The following is a 26,228-nucleotide window of genomic DNA, read 5'->3' as shown; positions in this document are numbered from 1 at the left end:
TATAATACTGCTCCTATATGCAAGAATATAGCTACGATAATACTGCTCCCTATGTACAAGAATATAACTACTATAATACTGCCCCTATGTGCAAGAATATAACTACTATAATACTGCCCCCTATGTACAAGAATATAACTACTATAATACTGCCCCATATGTACAAGAATGTAACTACCACAATACTGCTCCTATGTACAAGAATATAACTACTATAATACTGCCCCTATGTACAAGAATATAACTACTATAATACTGCCCCTATGTACAAGAATATAACTACTATAATACTGCCCTTATGTACAAGAATATAACTACTATAATACTGCCCCATGTACAAGAATATAACTACTATAATACTGCTCCTATGTACAAGAATATAACTACTATAATACTGCCTCCTATGTACAAGAATATAACTACTATAATACTGCTCCTATGTACAAGAATATAACTACTATAATACTGCCCCCTATGTACAAGAATATAACTACTATAATACTGTCCCTATGTACAAGAATATAACTACTATAATACTGCCTCCTAGCTGTGAGGTTGTGTGTCTGTGGTTCTCCTCATGTCTGGAGCAAGCCCAGGGAGGGGCCACCCTGGGCGGGGAAGCTCCCCAAGCAAGGCCCTGGCTTCCAGGCCTACACTGGGAGGAAACTCCCAACCTTCTCATGTGGATGGAAATCCCAGAGTTGCCTCTGCAGGAAATTAAACCTCAGAATGGAGGTCCCAACAGCATGGAGAAAGATCCTGTGTTGAAGCTCAGCACAGGAAAGAAACAGGAGAAAGCTTTGTCTGTGTGCAAGGATGTTTCTGTTAAACAGTCGGCCGGTCAAGGCAAACAGTGTCCAGAGCCTGGAAGGAAATCCCAGAAGGCATCTTCTGCTGAGACCCTGAGTGCTGGAGGGCAGGTGGCTGCACAGAAGGTGAGGCAGAGTCAATCATCAGCTTCAGGTGTGCAGCTCACTCCAGGCAGACACAGACGGACATCTCTGGAGAAGCAAACACTCCAGGAGAACCTTCAGCTGGGACATGTGGTGACCAGCATGGCGAGCTCTGGACGCACGAGGTTGCAGGCTGGTGGCAGTGGTAAAAGTGTTGTGGAGGCTGGAGTCACAAAACCAGCGACATTAAAAACTAATGTGTCAACCCCTAAAGCAAGACCCCAGAAGGAGCCGCCGCGTGCCCCGGAGCTACAGCTGGCAGAGGAGATACCAGGACTGGTCAGGAGGATGGGTGAGTTGCAGCAGCAGAGGAATCTTCTGCAAATGGAAATTGACTGTATTTACAAGGTGAAGGCTGCTAATCCTGGGGATCACTCTGTATATGACCAGAGACTGAATGCACTGGGGGTAAAGCTGGCAACTGTGGTGCGGGACATAGACTGTGTGCTGGCGAGGATGGGGCCCCTGGCAGAGACATATAGGAACCAGGAGCGGTTTAGGTCCTACACGCAGGACTCTGCTGGTTCCCGCACAGACATTGTCCCAGGGGGGACCCGGCAGCAGGTACGGCCGGTGCTGCAGCCCGCTAGCTTCTGTTTTAAGGAGGGTCAGATACTGCACCAGCAGCCGCAACTACCTGCGGCAGACCCCAAGCAGGAGCAAGAGGCTCAGATCCCAGCAGTACCACAAGTCCCAGCATGCCCAGCACAACAGCAAGACAGTGGACATGAGACTGCATCTACTGTTGGTATCCAGGAGAGCACTAATTCTGGGGATATTGATACTGTTCATGTGGGGTTGGGGGCTGAAGGGGGTACAGAGACTGTGGTGGACATTGCGCATCCTGATGATGCTATTGAGATTGATGATGATGATAATAATGTGCAAAATGTCTGTGATTTCCCCCCTTTGGTTTCCAGCACACAAGGTGCAACAGGCCCCTCCGCTGCAGACCCTCGCCCTGTCAGTCAGCCCAGTGTGGCCCCACAGGTCCCTCCCAGTAATGTTTGGAGCCGCGGCGCTCCGTCCTTTACCTCCGGCGCCAATTACACCGGGCAGGCTTTCAAAAGGAGGAATGTGGTGCGGTTCAGGCACAGAGGTGCCAAGGAGGACCTGCCGGACAGGAGGCTGGTAGTCAGGGAGCTTCTGTGCCGCCAGATGGGGTTTGCGCCGGTTAATATCTTGGCGGTCATAAATCTGCCAGACAGACAGGGCTATGATATCAGCTTTAAGCTTATGTCTGATCTGGACAGATTCTGGGCCAATTTCCCCAAGTTCAGGGACGCTGATGGCTGGAACAAGTTCAGCTTCATTCCAATATCTAAGCCGGATACCGCCACGGTTAATATCATCTTTTGGAATGAGGCTGTTCCCCCGCAGGACATTGTGGTGTGGCTCCGGAGGCATTGTGACCTTGTCTCCGACCTCACCAAAAACAGGGATGAGGACGGTATATGGAAGGTGCTGGTGAAATTGCGCCAGCACAACAATATCACGGCTCACTTACCCAACTCCTTCTTTATCGGGAGGGAGAAGGGAGTTTGCTTCTACCCTGGGCAGCCACGAAAGTGTTTTAAGTGTGGTAAAGTGGGTCACCTGGCAAACACCTGTACCGTGGTAAAGTGCAGCCTGTGCGGGGAAGTCGGCCACTTAGCGGCAGATTGCCAGAACATCAAGTGCAACCTCTGTGGGGAGGTCGGCCACCCTCACAGGGACTGTCCTGATGCCTGGCACAATATATGCAAGCTCCTTCCTGATGAGGAGTTAGTGACAGGGACAGAGGCTCAGGAGGAGGAGGCTTTAATGTCAGGGACAGTACTGACCAGGTCAGAGGTCCACCAGGGGTCCGCTCAGGTAACATCAGAGCAGCTTTGCACAGAGGGTACAGAGGGGAGCATGGAGGTCGTCCCTCAGGTCCAGCTGCCACATGTAGCCACTTCAGTATCACCATCTCTAGCTGAAGAAAGTGGCTGTAATCAGGTTAAAAGGACAAGGCCTCCCGTAAACCTGAGGAGGAGTATGTCACTAGCCAGGGTGGCAGGAAAAAAGTCCAGAGTTCGGCAGGTGTGATGGTTGTGTCCAATAAGTTTGATGTTTTGTCTGAGTCTGATGGGGACTTGGAGGAAGAGATAAAAAGAATAGAGACTGAGTATGACAGGGACGTAGCGGACCTTCCCCCTACAAAACGGAAGCCTGTACCTGCTGACACTGAGATACAGTCTGACATGGAGACCGGTGGTAGTCAGAACATCTGTGACCCAGACTTATGATGGCGGCTTTTGCATCTCTGTTCCTCTGTTGTGGTATTGTGATGGCAGATTTCTCATTAAAAATAACATCCAGTAATGTGAACAGCATTAAGGTGAGGAGGACGAGGCACGCTGTCTATGACCATCTCCGATACCTGGACGCAGATGTCATCTTTCTGCAGGAGACGCGGCTGACGACTCAGGGGCTCATGAGGGAGGCTGAGAGGGAATGGCGGTCTGGTCCCTCTTTTTGGTCACTGGCTGTGGAGCCGTACGCCGGGGTCACCATTCTGTTTAACACCAGGGATGTGACAGTACATAGGATGACGGAGGTGGTAATGGGAAGGTGTCTGGTCCTGGAAGTCACTGTCCATGGGAGGCGTCTCCGGCTTATTAACATCTATGGGCCACAGACAGTGACTGACAGGATACAGTTATTTAATGATGTCAAGCCTTATCTGTTCACCTCTCTTCCAGTGATAATGGCGGGGGACTTTAATGCCATACTGACATCAGGTGACAGCTCCTCAGGTAGAACCGTGACGAGGGATGGTAGGATCTTGAATAACATAGTCCTGCAGGCCGGATTAGGGGACGTCTTTAAACGGGGTGGACGAAAGCCAAAATTAACCTATTCCTGCTCCAATAGAGGCAGTAGAATAGATCTGGCTTTTGTAAGTCCCATGGAAGTCATTGGTGCCATGAGTGAGAGAGTCGTCCCATACTCAGACCATCTTGCCCTATATTTCTGCCTGGGGGCCACTAAGCGAGCTGATGTTGGTAGGGGGTTATGGAGACTCAATTCTAGCCTCCTCCATGATGTCTCTGTCCAGAGTTGTGTCCATTCCCTTTTGCAGGGTCATCTACAGAGAGTGGACTTCTATGACAACATGGCCGACTGGTGGGAGGACGTCAAGGATGATACCAGATACCTCTTGAAGAGACTGTCAGTTAAGAAAGGCAGGAGTAAGTATAGCCAGTACCTAAGGCTGCGCAAAGAATTGGAGTCACTCTATTCTGAGGGCGGGGGTAACAAAGAGAAGATCGACCGGTTGAAATCTGAGATAAGGCAGTATCAGTACAGCAGGTATACCTCCTTGGTTCTCGAACGGGATTATGGGGTCTTGGGGGCACCTGATCCCTTTGAGAATTGCCGGGAGCGGGTGGCCAATAAATTGGTCACAGGTCTCATTGACTCCCAGGGTGAATTGCAGGAATCTCGGGAGGGTATCCTGGGGGTTGTGAAATCTTATTATACTGACTTGTTTCAGAGGAAGGCTTTGGATAAACATAAAATGACTCAATTCTTGGAGGCAACTCCAACACCTGATATTAATGATCTGGACTTTTCTTCTTTGACAGCAGAATTAACGGTGGAGGAGGTTAAGGAGGCCATTGATAAGTTACATCTGAAGAAGGCACCAGGTCCGGATGGTATAACAGCAGAATTTTATAAGAAATTCAAAGACCTCCTGGCTCCAATTCTTGTGGATGTTTACAAAAATTGTCTAGAAAATCACCTGATGCCTCCATCCATGAGAGTGTCCTCATTAATTCTGCTGTCTAAAGGTAAGGAGCCGAGCGATATCAAGAACTGGAGGCCAATTGCCCTCTTGAATGTTGACAGGAAGATTCTGGCAAAGATCCTGTTTTCTAGATTAGTCTGTTTGTCCTCGGCACTGTTGGTAGGCTCTCAGTTTGGCACGGTAAAAGGGCGGAACATCTCTGGAGCAGTCATCTCGATACGGGAGATGTTTGAGAGATGTAAAGCTCTGCGGTGTGGGAGATATGTTGTCAGTCTGGACCAGGCTAAAGCCTTTGACAGAGTTGATCATGACTATCTGTGGGCCACTTTGTCAAAGTACGGTATTCCAGGACAATTTGTGGATTGGCTGAAGACTTTGTACAGAGAGACGGTGAGCTTTCCTCTGATTAATGGTTGGCAGGGTGGCACTTTTGGAGTTGAGGCGGGGGTGAGACAGGGCTGCCCGCTGAGTCCACTCCTGTATGTTTTTGCCATAGACCTGTTTTTGAGGTCACTGCAGGAGTGTAACTTTTGGGGGGTGCCGGTCCCCCACTGCTTGCCTCTGAAGGTGGTTGCCTACGCGGATGATGTGACGCTGGTGATATCTAATCCTCATGAGGTGCAGATGTTGTCTGCGGCCATCAGAAGTTACTCAGAGGCCTCCGGGTCTCTGGTCAACCTTGAGAAGAGTCAAGCTCTGTGGACATTGCAATCTGACCCAGACTTTGATCTGCCGCAGTTTGTTAAGGCCTCCACCCATATTAAGATCTTAGGGGTTAAATTTGGGAGGGACGATAATGCCAGCCTAAATTGGGAGGAAAAATTGGAGACCGGAAATGCAAAGGTTCAGCGATGGAAGAACTGGAGGCTGACTTACAGAGAAGGGGTTGCTATGTTGAAGACTTACCTGGTCCCCGTCTTTTTGTATGTCTCTGTCGTTTTTCCTTTGCCAGAATCCTTCTCGGTGAGGCTCCTCAGCCTGTTCTTCCAGCTCTTGTGGGGGAACAGGATGAACCTGATAAAGAGAGGTATAACGTACCTACAGCGGAGTGAGGGCGGGCTGGATATGTTAAATCCAAGGGTTTTCTTTGACTCCTTGTTTCTGAAAGTAAATTTTTGGAGCATGGATTCAAACAGTAGCTCCCTGTGGGCGAATAGTATCAGGTATTGGATATTGCCTTTTGCGGAATCTTGGGTGCGAGGTGGCAGTCTCAAGAGGAGGAGATGGACAGGTGACCACCTCCCCCAGTATCTGGAATATGGTCTGAAGTGTGTCAGGAAGTGGGGACTGGAGAAGTCCTACATTGAGAGTAATACGAGGAAAGATCTGTGTGCTCATATATGTAGGACTTTCTTTTACTCTCCACTGGCCCTAAGAGATTGTGCCACTAGTACCCTTCAGGACAGTCTCCGATTCCTCAACGGGAGGCGACTTCCAGCAAAGTTTTTTGACATTGCTTGGCTGTCGCTACATGGGAAGCTCTTTGTGAGGGGGAACTTAAAATATTTAAGTGTTTCGGATCGGAAATGTCCCCTTGGTTGTCAGCAGGAGGAAACCATGGAGCATTTTATTTGTGATTGCTGGGGAGGTAGGGAAATATGGACGGAAGTATCGACCAAGCTGAAAATCCCCAGACTGCTGTCCCTGAAATACCCTGACATTATCAATGGTGTCCCATCCACTGACGGTAACATCGACAGGGGGACAATGTACCTGATCATTACCACCATTAAGTATTACCACTGGCACATGAGAACCCGAGTGTCCCTCCACAGCGAGCCCTTCCATCCCGTCACTGCAGCCACAAAGATACTGTCCGAGCTCAGATGGATAAGAGCGATAGAGATAAAGAAAAGTCAGAGTAATGAGAAACTATGGAGGAATGTGTCTGTGGGATAATAACATGATCATGTTACTAAAAGTGTTTATTTCATATTCTTCCTTCCACAGGAGTGAACTCTAAGTTACCTTTATTCCTAATGTATTAATTTAGTTCTATAATTATTGTCTGATGCATTCATGAGAATTTATGTTTTGTATTAAGGAAGAATTCTGTTTATTTTAATTGTATTTGTTGGTTTTATACAATAAAAATTGCCCCTATGTACAAGAATATAGCTACTATAATACTGCCCCTATGTATAAGAATATAACTGCTATAATACTGCCACCTATGTACAAGAATATAACTACTATAATACTGCCCCTATGTACAAGAATATAACTGCCATAATACTGCCCCATATGTACAAGAATATAACTACTATAATACTGCTCCTATGTACAAGAAAATAACTACTATAATACTGCCCCCTAAGTACAAGAATATAACTACTATAATACTGCCCCTATGTACAAGAATATAGCTACTATAATACTGCCCCTATGTACAAGAATATAGCTACTATAATACTGCCCCTATGTATAAGAATATAACTACTATAATACTGCCACCTATGTACAAGAATATAACTACTATAATACTGCCCCTATGTACAAGAATATAACTGCTATAATACTGCCACATATGTACAAGAATATAGCTACTATAAGACTGCCCCTAAGTACAAGAATATAACTACTATAATACTGCCACATGTACAAGAATATAACTACTATAATACTGCTCCCTATGTATAAGAATATAACAACTATAATACTGCCACCTATGTACAAGAATATAACTACTATAATACTGCCCCTAAGTACAAGAATATAACTGCTATAATACTGCCCCATATGTACAAGAATATAACTACTATAATACTGCTCCTATGTACAAGAATATAACTACTATAACACTGCCCCCAATGTACAAGAATATAACTACTATAATACTGCCCCTATGTACAAAAATATAGCTACTATAATACTGCCCCTATGTATAAGAATATAACTGCTATAATACTGCCACCTATGTACAAGAATATAACTACTATAATACTGCCCCTATGTACAATAATATAACTGCCATAATACTGCCCCATATGTACAAGAATATAACTACTATAATACTGCTCCTACGTACAAGAAAATAACTACTATAATACTGCCCCCTAAGTACAAGAATATAACTACTATAATACTGCCTCTATGTACAAGAATATAACTACTATAATACTACTCCATATGTACAAGAATAAAACTACTATAATACTGCTCCTATGTACAAGAATATAACTACTATAACACTGCCCCCTATGTACAAGAATATAACTACTATAATACTGCCACCTATGTACAAGAATATAACTACTATAATACTGCCCCTATGTACAATAATATAACTGCCATAATACTGCCCCATATGTACAAGAATATAACTACTATAATACTGCTCCTACGTACAAGAAAATAACTACTATAATACTGCCCCCTAAGTACAAGAATATAACTACTATAATACTGCCTCTATGTACAAGAATATAACTACTATAATACTGCTCCCTATGTGTAAGAATATAACAGCAATAATACTGCCACCTATGTACAAGAATATAACTACTATAATACTGCCCCTATGTATAAGAATATAACTGCTATAATACTGCCACCTATGTACAAGAATATAACTACTATAATACTGCCCCTATGTACAAGAATATAACTGCCATAATACTGCCCCATATGTACAAGAATATAACTACTATAATACTGCTCCTATGTACAAGAAAATAACTACTATAATACTGCCCCCTAAGTACAAGAATATAACTACTATAATACTGCCCCTATGTACAAGAATATAGCTACTATAATACTGCCCCTATGTACAAGAATATAGCTACTATAATACTGCCCCTATGTATAAGAATATAACTACTATAATACTGCCACCTATGTACAAGAATATAACTACTATAATACTGCCCCTATGTACAAGAATATAACTGCTATAATACTGCCACATATGTACAAGAATATAGCTACTATAAGACTGCCCCTAAGTACAAGAATAAAACTACTATAATACTGCCACATGTACAAGAATATAACTACTATAATACTGCTCCCTATGTATAAGAATATAACAACTATAATACTGCCACCTATGTACAAGAATATAACTACTATAATACTGCCCCTAAGTACAAGAATATAACTGCTATAATACTGCCCCATATGTACAAGAATATAACTACTATAATACTGCTCCTATGTACAAGAATATAACTACTATAACACTGCCCCCTATGTACAAGAATATAACTACTATAATACTGCCACCTATGTACAAGAATATAACTACTATAATACTGCCCCTATGTACAATAATATAACTGCCATAATACTGCCCATATGTACAAGAATATAACTACTATAATACTGCTCCTACGTACAAGAAAATAACTACTATAATACTGCCCCCTAAGTACAAGAATATAACTACTATAATACTGCTCCCTATGTATAAGAATATAACAGCAATAATACTGCCACCTATGTACAAGAATATAACTACTATAATACTGCCCCTATGTATAAGAATATAACTGCTATAATACTGCCACCTATGTACAAGAATATAACTACTATAATACTGCCCCTATGTACAAGAATATAACTGCCATAATACTGCCCCATATGTACAAGAATATAACTACTATAATACTGCTCCTATGTACAAGAAAATAACTACTATAATACTGCCCCCTAAGTACAAGAATATAACTACTATAATACTGCCCCTATGTACAAGAATATAGCTACTATAATACTGCCCCTATGTATAAGAATATAACTGCTATAATACTGCCACCTATGTACAAGAATATAACTACTATAATACTGCCCCTATGTACAATAATATAACTGCCATAATACTGCCCCATATGTACAAGAATATAACTACTATAATACTGCTCCTACGTACAAGAAAATAACTACTATAATACTGCCCCCTAAGTACAAGAATATAACTACTATAATACTGCCTCTATGTACAAGAATATAACTACTATAATACTACTCCATATGTACAAGAATAAAACTACTATAATACTGCTCCTATGTACAAGAATATAACTACTATAACACTGCCCCCTATGTACAAGAATATAACTACTATAATACTGCCACCTATGTACAAGAATATAACTACTATAATACTGCCCCTATGTACAATAATATAACTGCCATAATACTGCCCCATATGTACAAGAATATAACTACTATAATACTGCTCCTACGTACAAGAAAATAACTACTATAATACTGCCCCCTAAGTACAAGAATATAACTACTATAATACTGCCTCTATGTACAAGAATATAACTACTATAATACTGCTCCCTATGTATAAGAATATAACAGCAATAATACTGCCACCTATGTACAAGAATATAACTACTATAATACTGCCCCTATGTACAAGAATATAACTGCTATAATACTGCCCCATATGTACAAGAATATAACTACTATAACACTGCCCCCTATGTACAAGAATATAACTACTATAATACTGCCCCTATGTTCAAGAATATAGCTACTATAAGACTGCCCCTAAGTACAAGAATATAACTACTATAATACTGGCCCTATGTACAAGAATATAACTGCTATAATACTGCCCCATATGTACAAGAATATAACTACTGTAATACTGCTCCTATGTACAAGAATATAACTACTATAACACTGCCCCCTATGTACAAGAATATAACTACTATAATACTGCTCCTATGTACAAGAATATAGCTACTATAATACTGCCCCTATGTATAAGAATATAACTACTATAATACTGCCACCTATGTACAAGAATATAACTACTATAATACTGCCCCTATGTACAAGAATATAACTGCTATAATACTGCCCCATATGTACAAGAATATAACTACTATAATACTGCTCCTATGTACAAGAAAATAACTACTATAATACTGCCCACTAAGTACAAGAATATAACTACTATAATACTGCCCCATATGTACAAGAATATAACTACTATAATACTGCTCCTATGTACAAGAAAATAACTACTATAATACTGCCCACTAAGTACAAGAATATAACTACTATAATACTGCCCCTATGCACAAGAATATAACTGCTATAATACTGCCCCATATGTAAAAGAATATAACTACTATAATACTGCTCCTATATACAAGAAAATAACTACTATAATACTGCTCCTATATACAAGAAAATAACTACTATAATACTGCCCCTATGTACAAGAATATAACTACTATAATATTACTCCTATGTACAAGAATATAACTACTATAATACTGCCCCTATGTACAAGAATATAACTACTATAATACTGCCCCTATGTACAAGAATATAACTACTATAATACTGCTCCTATGTACAAGAATATAACTACTATAATACTGCCCCCTATGGACAAGAATATAACTACTATAATACTGCCCCATATGTACAAGACTATAACTACTATAACACTGCCCCATATGTACAAGAATATAACTACTAGAATACTGTTCTCTATGTTCAAGAATATAACTACTATAATACTGCCCCCTATGTACAAGAATATAACTACTTTAATACTGCCCCCTATATACAAGAATATAACTACTATAACACTGCCCCTATGTACAAGAATATAACTGCCATAATACTGCCCCATATGTACAAGAATATAACTACTATAATACTGCTCCTATGTACAAGAAAATAACTACTATAATACTGCCCCCTAAGTACAAGAATATAACTACTATAATACTGCCCCTATGTACAAGAATATAGCTACTATAATACTGCCCCTATGTACAAGAATATAGCTACTATAATACTGCCCCTATGTATAAGAATATAACTACTATAATACTGCCACCTATGTACAAGAATATAACTACTATAATACTGCCCCTATGTACAAGAATATAACTGCTATAATACTGCCACATATGTACAAGAATATAGCTACTATAAGACTGCCCCTAAGTACAAGAATATAACTACTATAATACTGCCACATGTACAAGAATATAACTACTATAATACTGCTCCCTATGTATAAGAATATAACAACTATAATACTGCCACCTATGTACAAGAATATAACTACTATAATACTGCCCCTAAGTACAAGAATATAACTGCTATAATACTGCCCCATATGTACAAGAATATAACTACTATAATACTGCTCCTATGTACAAGAATATAACTACTATAACACTGCCCCCAATGTACAAGAATATAACTACTATAATACTGCCCCTATGTACAAAAATATAGCTACTATAATACTGCCCCTATGTATAAGAATATAACTGCTATAATACTGCCACCTATGTACAAGAATATAAGTACTATAATACTGCCCCTATGTACAATAATATAACTGCCATAATACTGCCCCATATGTACAAGAATATAACTACTATAATACTGCTCCTACGTACAAGAAAATAACTACTATAATACTGCCCCCTAAGTACAAGAATATAACTACTATAATACTGCCTCTATGTACAAGAATATAACTACTATAATACTACTCCATATGTACAAGAATAAAACTACTATAATACTGCTCCTATGTACAAGAATATAACTACTATAACACTGCCCCCTATGTACAAGAATATAACTACTATAATACTGCCACCTATGTACAAGAATATAACTACTATAATACTGCCCCTATGTACAATAATATAACTGCCATAATACTGCCCCATATGTACAAGAATATAACTACTATAATACTGCTCCTACGTACAAGAAAATAACTACTATAATACTGCCCCCTAAGTACAAGAATATAACTACTATAATACTGCCTCTATGTACAAGAATATAACTACTATAATACTGCTCCCTATGTATAAGAATATAACAGCAATAATACTGCCACCTATGTACAAGAATATAACTACTATAATACTGCCCCTATGTACAAGAATATAACTGCTATAATACTGCCCCATATGTACAAGAATATAACTACTATAACACTGCCCCCTATGTACAAGAATATAACTACTATAATACTGCCCCTATGTTCAAGAATATAGCTACTATAAGACTGCCCCTAAGTACAAGAATATAACTACTATAATACTGCCCCTATGTACAAGAATATAACTGCTATAATACTGCCCCATATGTACAAGAATATAACTACTGTAATACTGCTCCTATGTACAAGAATATAACTACTATAACACTGCCCCCTATGTACAAGAATATAACTACTATAATACTGCTCCTATGTACAAGAATATAGCTACTATAATACTGCCCCTATGTATAAGAATATAACTACTATAATACTGCCACCTATGTACAAGAATATAACTACTATAATACTGCCCCTATGTACAAGAATATAACTGCTATAATACTGCCCCATATGTACAAGAATATAACTACTATAATACTGCTCCTATGTACAAGAAAATAACTACTATAATACTGCCCACTAAGTACAAGAATATAACTACTATAATACTGCCCCATATGTACAAGAATATAACTACTATAATACTGCTCCTATGTACAAGAATATAACTACTATAATACTGCCCCTATGCACAAGAATATAACTGCTATAATACTGCCCCATATGTAAAAGAATATAACTACTATAATACTGCTCCTATATACAAGAAAATAACTACTATAATACTGCTCCTATATACAAGAAAATAACTACTATAATACTGCCCCTATGTACAAGAATATAACTACTATAATATTACTCCTATGTACAAGAATATAACTACTATAATACTGCCCCTATGTACAAGAATATAACTACTATAATACTGCCCCTATGTACAAGAAGATAACTACTATAATACTGCCCCATATGTACAAGAATATAACTACTATAATACTGCTCCTATGTACAAGAATATAACTACTATAATACTGCCCCCTATGGACAAGAATATAACTACTATAATACTGCCCCATATGTACAAGACTATAACTACTATAATACTGCTCCTATGTACAAGAATATAACTGCTATAATACTGCCCCATATGTGCAAGAATATAACTACTATAACACTGCCCCATATGTACAAGAATATAACTACTATAATACTGTTCTCTATGTTCAAGAATATAACTACTATAATACTGCCCCCTATGTACAAGAATATAACTACTTTAATACTGCCCCCTATATACAAGAATATAACTACTATAATACTGCCCCTATACACAGGAATATAACTACTTTAATACTGCCCCCTATGTACAAGAATATAACTACTATAATACTCCACTTATGTACAAGAATATAACTGCTATAATACTACTCCTATGTACAAGAATACAACTACTAAAATCCTGCCCCTATGTACAAGAATATAACTGGTATAATACTACTCCTATGTACAAGATTACAACTACTATAATACCGCCCCTATATACAAGAATATAACTACTATAATACTGCTCCTATGTACAAGAATATAACTACTATAATACTGCCCCCTATGTACAAGAATATAGCTACTATAATACTGCCCCATATGCACAAGAATATAACTACTATAATACTGCCCCTATGTACAAAAATATAACTACTATAATACTGCTCCTATGTACAAGAATATAACTACTATAATACTACCCCTATGTACAAGAATGTAACTACTATAATACTGCCCCTATGTACAAGAATATAACTTCTATAATACTACCCCTATGTACAAGAATATAACTACTATAATACTGCCCCCTATATACAAGAATATAGCTACGATAATACTGCTCCCTATGTACAAGAATATAATTACTATAATACTGCTCCCTATATACAAGATTATAACTACTATAATACTGCTCCTATATACAAGAATATAGCTACGATAATACTGCTCCCTATGTACAAGAATATAACTACTATAAACCTGCCCCCTATATACAAGAATATAACTGCTATAATACTACTCCTATATACAAGATAATAACTACTATAATACTGCTCCTATGTACAAGAATATAACTACTATAATACTGCCCCCTATGTGCAAGAATATAACTACTATAATACTGCCCCCTATGTACAAGAATATAACTACTATAATACTGCCCCATATGTACAAGAATATAACTACCACAATACTGCTCCTATGTACAAGAATATAACTACTATAATACTGCCCCTATGTACAAGAATATAACTACTATAATACTGCCCTTATGTACAAGAATATAACTACTATAATACTGCTCCTATGTACAAGAATATAACTACTATAATACTGCCCCCTATGTACAAGAATATAACTACTATAATACTGTCCCTATGTACAAGAATATAACTACTATAATACTTCCCCTATATACAAGAATATAACTACTAGAATACTGCCCCTATGTACAAGAATATAACTACTATAATACTGCCCCCTATATACAAGAATATAACTACTATAATACTGCCCCATATGTACAAGAATATAACTACCATAATACTGCCCCTATGCACAAGAATATAACTACTATAATACTGCCCCATATGTACAAGAATATAACTACTATAATACTGCCCCTATGTACAAGAATATAACTACTATAATACTGCCCCTATGTACAAGAATATAACTACTAGAATGCTGCCCCTATGTACAAGAATATAACTACTATAATACTGCTCCTATGTACAAGAATATAACTACTATAATACTACCCCTATGTACAAGAATGTAACTACTATAATACTGCCCTTATGTACAAGAATATAACTACTATAATGCTGCACCTATGTACAAGAATATAACTACTATAATACTGCCCCTATGTACAATAATATAACTACTATAATGCTGCCCCTATGTACAAGAATATAACTACTATAATACTGCCCCTATGTACAAGAATATAACTACTATAATACTGCTCCTATGTACAAGAATATAACTACTATAATACTGCCCCTATGTACAAGATTATAACTACTATAATACTGCTCCTATGTACAAGAATATAACTACTATAATACTGCCGCTACGTACAAGAATATAACTGCTATAATACTACTCCTCTGTAAAAGATTATAACTACTGTAATACTACCCCTATGCACAAGAATATTCTATAATACTGACCCTATGTACAAGAATATAACTACTTTAATACTGCCCCTATGTACAAGAGTATAACTACTATAATGCTGCTCCTATGTACAAGAATATAACTTCTATAATACTGCCCCTACGTACAAGAGTATAACTACTATAATGGTGCTCCTATGTACAAGAATATAACTACTATAATACTGCTCCTATGTACAAGAATATAACTCCTATAATACTGTCCCTATGTGCAAGAATATAACTACTATAATACTGCCCCCTATGTACAAGAATATAACTACTATAATACTGCTCCTATGTACAAGAATATAACTACTATAATACTGCCCCTATGTACAAGAATATAACTGCTATAATACTGCCCCATATGTACAAGAATAAAACTACTATAATACTGCTCCTATGTACAAGAATATAACTACTATAACACTGCCCCCTATGTACAAGAATATAACTACTATAATACTGCCCCCTATGTACAAGAATATAACTACTATAATACTGCCCCTATGTACAAGAATATAGCTACTATAAGACTGCCCCTATGTACAAGAATATAACTACTATAATACTGCTCCTATGTACAAGAATATAACTACTATAATACTGCCCCTATGTACAAGATTATAACTACTATAATACTGCTCCTATGTACAAGAATATAACTACTATAATACTGCCGCTACGTACAAGAATATAACTGCTATAATACTACTCCTCTGTAAAAGATTATAACTACTGTAATACTACCCCTATGCACAAGAATATACTATAATACTGACCCTATGTACAAGAATATAACTACTATAATACTGCCCCTATGTACAAGAATATAACTACTATAATACTACCCCTATGTACAAGAATATAACTACTTTAATACTGCCCCTATGTACAAGAGTATAACTACTATAATGCTGCTCCTATGTACAAGAATATAACTACTATAATACTGCCCCTACGTACAAGAGTATAAATACTATAATGGTGCTCCTATGTACAAGAATATAACTACTATAATACTGCTCCTATGTACAAGAATATAACTCCTATAATACTGTCCCTATGTGCAAGAATATAACTACTATAATACTGCCCCCTATGTACAAGAATATAACTACTATAATACTGCTCCTATGTACAAGAATATAACTACTATAATACTGCCCCTATGTACAAGAATATAACTGCTATAATACTGCCCCATATGTACAAGAATAAAACTACTATAATACTGCTCCTATGTACAAGAATATAACTACTATAACACTGCCCCCTATGTACAAGAATATAACTACTATAATACTGCCCCCTATGTACAAGAATATAACTACTATAATACTGCCCCTATGTACAAGAATATTGCTACTATAAGACTGCCCCTAAGTACAAGAATATAACTACTATAATACTGCCCCTATGTACAAGAATATAACTACTATAATACTGCTCCCTATGTATAAGAATATAACAACTATAATACTGCCACCTATGTACAAGAATATAACTACTATAATACTGCCCCTATGTACAAGAATATAACTGCTATAATACTGCACCATATGTACAAGAATATAACTACTGTAATACTGCTCCTATGTACAAGAATATAACTACTATAACACTGCCCCCTATGTACAAGAATATAACTACTATAATACTGCCACATGTACAAGAATATAGCTACTATAATACTGCCCCTATGTATAAGAATATAACTACTATAATACCGCCACCTATGTACAAGAATATAACTACTATAATACTGCCCCTATGTACAAGAATATAACTACTATAAGACTGCCCCTAAGTACAAGAATATAACTACTATAATACTGCCACATGTACAAGAATATAGCTACTATAAGACTGCCCCTATGTACAAGAATATAACTACTATAATACTGCCGCTACGTACAAGAATATAACTGCTATAATACTACTCCTCTGTAAAAGATTATAACTACTGTAATACTACCCCTATGCACAAGAATATACTATAATACTGACCCTATGTACAAGAATATAACTACTATAATACTGCCCCTATGTACAAGAATATAACTACTATAATACTACCCCTATGTACAAGAATATAACTACTTTAATACTGCCCCTATGTACAAGAGTATAACTACTATAATGCTGCTCCTATGTACAAGAATATAACTACTATAATACTGCCCCTACGTACAAGAGTATAAATACTATAATGGTGCTCCTATGTACAAGAATATAACTACTATAATACTGCTCCTATGTACAAGAATATAACTCCTATAATACTGTCCCTATGTGCAAGAATATAACTACTATAATACTGCCCCCTATGTACAAGAATATAACTACTATAATACTGCTCCTATGTACAAGAATATAACTACTATAATACTGCCCCTATGTACAAGAATATAACTGCTATAATACTGCCCCATATGTACAAGAATAAAACTACTATAATACTGCTCCTATGTACAAGAATATAACTACTATAACACTGCCCCCTATGTACAAGAATATAACTACTATAATACTGCCCCCTATGTACAAGAATATAACTACTATAATACTGCCCCTATGTACAAGAATATAGCTACTATAAGACTGCCCCTAAGTACAAGAATATAACTACTATAATACTGCCCCTATGTACAAGAATATAACTACTATAATACTGCTCCCTATGTATAAGAATATAACAACTATAATACTGCCACCTATGTACAAGAATATAACTACTATAATACTGCCCCTATGTACAAGAATATAACTGCTATAATACTGCACCATATGTACAAGAATATAACTACTGTAATACTGCTCCTATGTACAAGAATATAACTACTATAACACTGCCCCCTATGTACAAGAATATAACTACTATAATACTGCCACATGTACAAGAATATAGCTACTATAATACTGCCCCTATGTATAAGAATATAACTACTATAATACCGCCACCTATGTACAAGAATATAACTACTATAATACTGCCCCTATGTACAAGAATATAACTACTATAAGACTGCCCCTAAGTACAAGAATATAACTACTATAATACTGCCACATGTACAAGAATATAACTACTATAATACTGCTCCCTATGTATAAGAATATAACAACTATAATACTGCCACCTATGTACAAGAATATAACTACTATAATACTGCCCCATATGTACAAGAATATAACTACTATAATAATGCTCCTATGTACAAGAATATAACTACTATAATAATGCTCCTATGTACAAGAATATAACTACTATAACACTGCCCCCAATGTACAAGAATATAACTACTATAATACTGCCACTATGTACAAAAATATAGCTACTATAATACTGCCCCTATGTATAAGAATATAACTGCTATAATACTGCCACCTATGTACAAGAATATAACTACTATAATACTGCCCCTATGTACAATAATATAACTGCCATAATACTGCCCCATATGTACAAGAATATAACTACTATAATACTGCTCCTACGTACAAGAAAATAACTGCTATAATACTGCCCCCTAAGTACAAGAATATAACTACTATAATACTGCCTCTATGTACAAGAATATAACTACTATAATACTGCTCCCTTTGTATAAGAATATAACAGCAATAATACTGCCACCTATGTACAAGAATATAACTACTATAATACTGCCCCTATGTACAAGAATATAACTGCTATAATACTGCCCCATATGTACAAGAATATAACTACTATAACACTGCCCCCTATGTACAAGAATATAACTACTATAATACTGCCCCTATGTTCAAGAATATAGCTACTATAAGACTGCCCCTAAGTACAAGAATATAACTACTATAATACTGCCCCTATGTACAAGAATATAACTGCTATAATACTGCCCCATATGTACAAGAATATAACTACTGTAATACTGCTCCTATGTACAAGAATATAACTACTATAACACTGCCCCCTATGTACAAGAATATAACTACTATAATACTGCTCCTATGTACAAGAATATAGCTACTATAATACTGCCCCTATGTATAAGAATATAACTACTATAATACTGCCACCTATGTACAAGAATATAACTACTATAATACTGCCCCTATGTACAAGAATATAACTGCTATAATACTGCCCCATATGTACAAGAATATAACTACTATAATACTGCTCCTATGTACAAGAAAATAACTACTATAATACTGCCCACTAAGTACAAGAATATAACTACTATAATACTGCCCCTATGTACAAGAATATAACTGCTATAATATTACTCCTATGTACAAGAAGATAACTACTATAATACTGCCCCATATGTACAAGAATATAACTACTATAATACTGCTCCTATGTACAAGAATATAACTACTATAATACTGCCCCCTATGTACAAGAATATAACTGGTATAATACTACTCCTATGTACAAGAATATAACTACTATAATACTGCCCCCTATGTACAAGAATATAACTACTATAATACTGCCCCATATGTACAAGAATATAACTACCACAATACTGCTCCTATGTACAAGAATGTAACTACTATAATACTGCTCTTATGTACAAGAATATAACTGTTATAATACTACTCCTATGTACAAGAATATAACTATTATAATACTGCCCCTATGTACAAGAATATAACTTCTATAATACTACCCCTATGTACAAGAATATAACTACTATAATACTGCCCCCTATATACAAGAATATAGCTACGATAATACTGCTCCCTATGTACAAGAATATAATTACTATAATACTGCTCCCTATATACAAGATTATAACTACTATAATACTGCTCCTATATACAAGAATATAGCTACGATAATACTGCTCCCTATGTACAAGAATATAACTACTATAAACCTACCCCCTATATACAAGAATATAACTGCTATAATACTACTCCTATATACAAGATTATAACTACTATAATACTGCTCCTATGTACAAGAATATAACTACTATAATACTGCCCCCTATGTGCAAGAATATAACTACTATAATACTGCCCCCTATGTACAAGAATATAACTACTATAATACTGCCCCATATGTACAAGAATATAACTACCACAATACTGCTCCTATGTACAAGAATATAACTACTATAATACTGCCCACTATGTACAGGAATATAACTACTATAATACTGCTCCATATGTACACGAATATAACTACTATAATACTGCCCCCTATGTACAAGAATATAACTACTATAATACTGCTCCTATGTACAAGAATATAACTACTATAATACTGCCCCCTATGTACAAGAATATAACTACTATAATACTGTCCCTATGTACAAGAATATAACTACTATAATACTTCCCCTATATACAAGAATATAACTACTAGAATACTGCCCCTATGTACAAGAATATAATTACTATAATACTGCCCCCTATATACAAGAATATAACTACTATAATACTGCCCCATATGTACAAGAATATAACTACCATAATACTGCCCCTATGCACAAGAATATAACTACTATAATACTGCCCCATATGTACAAGAATATAACTACTATAATACTGCCCCTATGTACAAGAATATAACTACTATAATACTGCCCCTATGTACAAGAATATAACTACTATAATGCTGCCCCTATGTACAAAAATATAACTACTATAATACTGCTCCTATGTACAAGAATATAACTACTATAATACTACCCCTATGTACAAGAATGTAACTACTATAATACTGCCCTTATGTACAAGAATATAACTACTATAATGCTGCACCTATGTACAAGAATATAACTACTATAATACTGCCCCTATGTACAATAATATAACTACTATAATGCTGCCCCTATGTACAAGAATATAACTACTATAATACTGCCCCTATGTACAAGAATATAACTACTATAATACTGCTCCTATGTACAAGAATATAACTACTATAATACTGCCCCTATGTACAAGATTATAACTACTATAATACTGCTCCTATGTACAAGAATATAACTACTATAATACTGCCGCTACGTACAAGAATATAACTGCTATAATACTACTCCTCTGTAAAAGATTATAACTACTGTAATACTACCCCTATGCACAAGAATATACTATAATACTGACCCTATGTACAAGAATATAACTACTATAATACTGCCCCTATGTACAAGAATATAACTACTATAATACTACCCCTATGTACAAGAATATAACTACTTTAATACTGCCCCTATGTACAAGAGTATAACTACTATAATGCTGCTCCTATGTACAAGAATATAACTACTATAATACTGCCCTTACGTACAAGAGTATAACTACTATAATGGTGCTCCTATGTACAAGAATATAACTACTATAATACTGCTCCTATGTACAAGAATATAACTCCTATAATACTGTCCCTATGTGCAAGAATATAACTACTATAATACTGCCCCCTATGTACAAGAATATAACTACTATAATACTGCTCCTATGTACAAGAATATAACTACTATAATACTGCCCCTACGTACAAGAGTATAACTACTATAATACTGCCCCCTATGTACAAGAATATAACTACTATAATACGGCTCCTATGTACAAGAATATAACTACTATAATACTGCCCCCTATGTACAAGAATATAACTACTATAATACTGCCCCCTATGTACAAGAATATAACTACTATAATACTGCCCCTTATGTACAAGAATATAACTACTATAATACTGCCCCTATGTACAAGAATATAACTAATATAATACTGCTCCTATGTACAAGAATATAGCTACTATAATACTGTTCCTATATACAAGAATATAACTACTATAATACTGCCCCCTATGTACAAGAATATAACTACTATAATACTGCCCCCTATGTACAGGAATATAACTACTATAATACTGCTCCATATGTACACGAATATAACTACTATAATACTGCCCCCTATGTACAAGAATATAACTACTATAATACTGCTCCATATATACACGAATATAACTACTATAATACTGCCCCCTATGTACAAGAATATAACTACTATAATACTGCCCCCTATGTACAAGAATATAACTACTATAATACTGCCCCCTATGTACAGGAATATAACTACTATAATACTGCTCCATATGTACACGAATATAACTACTATAATACTGCCCCCTATGTACAAGAATATAACTACTATAATACTGCCCCCTATGTACAAGAATATAACTACTATAATACTGCTCCATATGTACACGAATATAACTACTATAATACTGCCCCCTATGTACAAGAATATAACTACTATAATACTGCCCCTATGTACAAGAATATAACTACTATAATACTGCACCTATGTACAAGAATATAAATACTATAATACTGCCCCTATGTACAAGAATATAACTACTATAATACTGCCCCCTATGTACAGGAATATAACTACTATAATACTGCTCCATATGTACACGAATATAACTACTATAATACTGCCCCCTATGTACAAGAATATAACTACTATAATCCTGCTCCTATGTACAAGAATATAACTACTATAATACTGCTCCTATGTACAAGAATATAACTACTATAATACTGCTCCTATGTACAAGAATATAACTACTATAATACTGCCCCCTATGTACAAGAATATAACTACTATAATACTGCTCCTATGTTCAAGAATATAACTACTATAATACTGCCCCCTATGTACAAGAATATAACTACTATAATACTGCCCCTATGTACAAGAATATAACTACTATAATACTGCCCCCTATGTACAAGAATATAACTACTATAATACTGCCCCCTATGTACAAGAATATAACTACTATAATATTGCTCTTATATACTGTATCCAAAGTTAAAATGCTATTCACCTTCGATGATATGTTTCCGGGACAAGCCCCTCTCCGTTTCTGCTCTGTAGGGAAAGGTTGAAAGAGAAAAAAGATACAACTTATTTCCATGAAATAAGACATAAGGTATATGATGAAGTCGTTACATCTTTAGAGACTAACCTGACTTGTATCTTAGAGTGATGGTATCACCTACATTATTTTAATACTTATATCCCCATAATAATATAAGGTGGTGACTGCGTTCTCTGAATTACTGTGGAGCGATTTCCCGCTGCCCTTGGCCTATAGTCGGGATCTGAGGCGCTGACTTCTACAGGAGTGTATTGTTGGCTTCGTTTCCTGTGCCGGTCATTGGGCAGCAATTACGAGTTTCTCCTATCAACCTCTTATCCCAGAAATACTGTCACCCCATAACACTAGTTTATGTCCCGTCTGATATGACGTCTCGGACACTTACTGGCCGCCCCAGTAGATTTTGGTTGTAACCACATAACTGGAACGTCTAAAAAAGAACAGAAAATAAATAGACGTGAGACAATATATTACTTGGATCAGTGGACCCCGATTCATCATTGCTGCTTTCTTCAATTTTCTGGAGTAATTTGCTCCTTTTTTAGGAACTTTAGTATTTGCGCCTTATTCTTTATGCACTTTTTATCTTGTCTTTCTTTTTTATTTTTTATCTATTTAATTTTTATTTTCCTCAACAACTTTACATTTCCAGTTGTTTTAAGACAAATTCATAAAATGCAAATATTACCAACTACACTGCTCAAAAAATAAAGAACACTAAAATACCACATCGTAGATATCTCTGAATGAAATATTCCAGTTGCAAATTTTTATTCATTGCATAGTGGAATGTGTTCAGAACAATAAAACGTAACAATGATCAATGTGAATCAAAATGAATATCTCATGGAGGTCTGGATTTGGAATGATACTCAAAATGTAAGTGGAAAATCAAATTACAGGCTGATCCAACTTCAGTGGAAATGCCTCATGACAAGGAAAAGATGCTCAGTATTGTGTGTGGCCTCCATGTGCCTGTGTGACCTCCCTACAATGCCTGGGCATACTCCTGATGAGGCGGCGGATGGTCTCCTGAGGGATCTCCTCCCAGACCTGGACTAAAGCATCCGCCAACTCCTGGACAGTCTGCGGTGCAACGTGACGTTGGTGGATGGAGCGAGACATGATGTCTCAGATGTGCTCAATCGGATTCAGGTCTGGGGAACGGGCGGGCCAGTCCATAGCATCAATGCCTTCATCTTGCAGGAACTGCTGACACGCTCCAGCCACATGAGGTCTGGCATTGTTCTGCTTTAGGAGGAACCCAGGGCCAACCTCACCAGCATATGGTCTCACAAGGGGTCTGAGGATCTCATCTCAGTACCTAATGGCAGTCAGGCTATCTCTGGAAGGCCACCCCACACCATTACTGACCTGCCAAACCGGTAATGCTGAAGGAGGTTGCAGGCAGCAGATAGCTCTCCATGGCATCTCCAGACTCTGTCACGTCTGTCACGTGCTCAGTGTGAACCTGTTTTCATCTGTGAAGAGCACAGGGTGCCAGTGGCGAATTTGCCAATCCTGGTGTTCCGTGGCAAATGCCAAGCGTCCTGCACGGTGTTAGGCTGTGAGCACAACCCATATCTGTGGACCTCGGGCCCTCAGAACATCCTCATGGAGTCGGTTTCCAACCATTTGTGCAGACACATGCACATTTGTGGCCTGCTGGAGGTCATTTTGCAGGGATCTGGCAGTGCTCCTCCTGTTCCTCCTTGCACAAAGGCTGAGGTAGCGGTCCTGCTGTTGGGTTGTTGCCCTCCTACGGCCCCCTCCACATCTCCTGGTAGCGCCTCCAGCCTCTGGACACTACGCTGACAGACACAGCAAACCACCTTGCCACAGCTCACATTGATGTGCCATCCTGGATGAGCTGCACTACCTGAGCCACTTGTGTGGGTTTTAGAGTCCGTCTCATGCTACCACGAGTGTGAAAGCACAACCAACATTCAAAAGCGACCAAAACATCAGCCAGAAAACAATGGCACTGAGATGTGGTCTGTGGTCCTCATCTGCAGAACCACTCCTTTATTGAGGGTGTCTTGATAATTGCCAATAAATGCTATCTGTTGTCTATTCCATTTGCACAACAGCATGTGAAATTGATTGTCAGTCAGTGTTGCTTCCTAAGTGGACAGTTTGATTTCACAGAAGCTTGATTTACTTGGAGTTATATTCTGTTGTTTAAGTGTTTCCTTTATTTTTCTGAGCAGTGTATTTTGGTGCTTCTTATTGCAGTCTTCCTGCTTGGAGTAAGGTTTCTGCTGGGGTTTTCAATTTGGCACATTTTTGCAACTTTTTAAATGCTTGGTTAAAAAACAGGCTTAAAGGGAATTTGTCACCAGGTTTTTGCTATGTAATCTGAGAGCAGCATGATGTAGGTGCAGAGACCCTGATCCCAGTGATGTGTCACTGTGTTTTGTGCTTTCAAAAAAACATTTTTCTCCTATTCCTGCTTCTCTGTGTAACTCCATCCAAACCACTGATTGGTAGCTTTCTGTCAATATAGAGTGTACACAGAAAGCTACCAATCAGTGGTGTGGGTGGAGTTATT

The 26,228-nt window shown here is 37.2% G+C and overlaps 1 protein-coding gene across 1 annotated transcript in view; it reads right to left on the bottom strand.

The window, feature by feature from the left end:
- Nucleotides 1-26,228, bottom strand: part of KCNAB3 (potassium voltage-gated channel subfamily A regulatory beta subunit 3) — a 98,163-nt gene that overhangs the window by 31,204 nt on the left and 40,731 nt on the right. The window contains exons 6-7 of the mRNA XM_073547019.1: nt 24,063-24,107; nt 23,624-23,667 (exon numbers count right to left, since the gene is read on the bottom strand). Of these exons, the coding sequence (XP_073403120.1) occupies nt 23,624-23,667; nt 24,063-24,107 (89 nt within the window). The remainder of the gene's footprint in view (nt 1-23,623; nt 23,668-24,062; nt 24,108-26,228) is intronic.

This window comes from Dendrobates tinctorius, unplaced genomic scaffold, assembly GCF_039654945.1.
Source record: "Dendrobates tinctorius isolate UK_male_01 unplaced genomic scaffold, ASM3965494v1 ptg000151l, whole genome shotgun sequence".
NCBI classification, from domain to species: domain Eukaryota; kingdom Metazoa; phylum Chordata; class Amphibia; order Anura; family Dendrobatidae; genus Dendrobates; species Dendrobates tinctorius.
The sequence above is the reverse complement of the archived record's forward strand: the minus strand, read 5'-3'. Positions and strand labels throughout refer to the sequence as shown.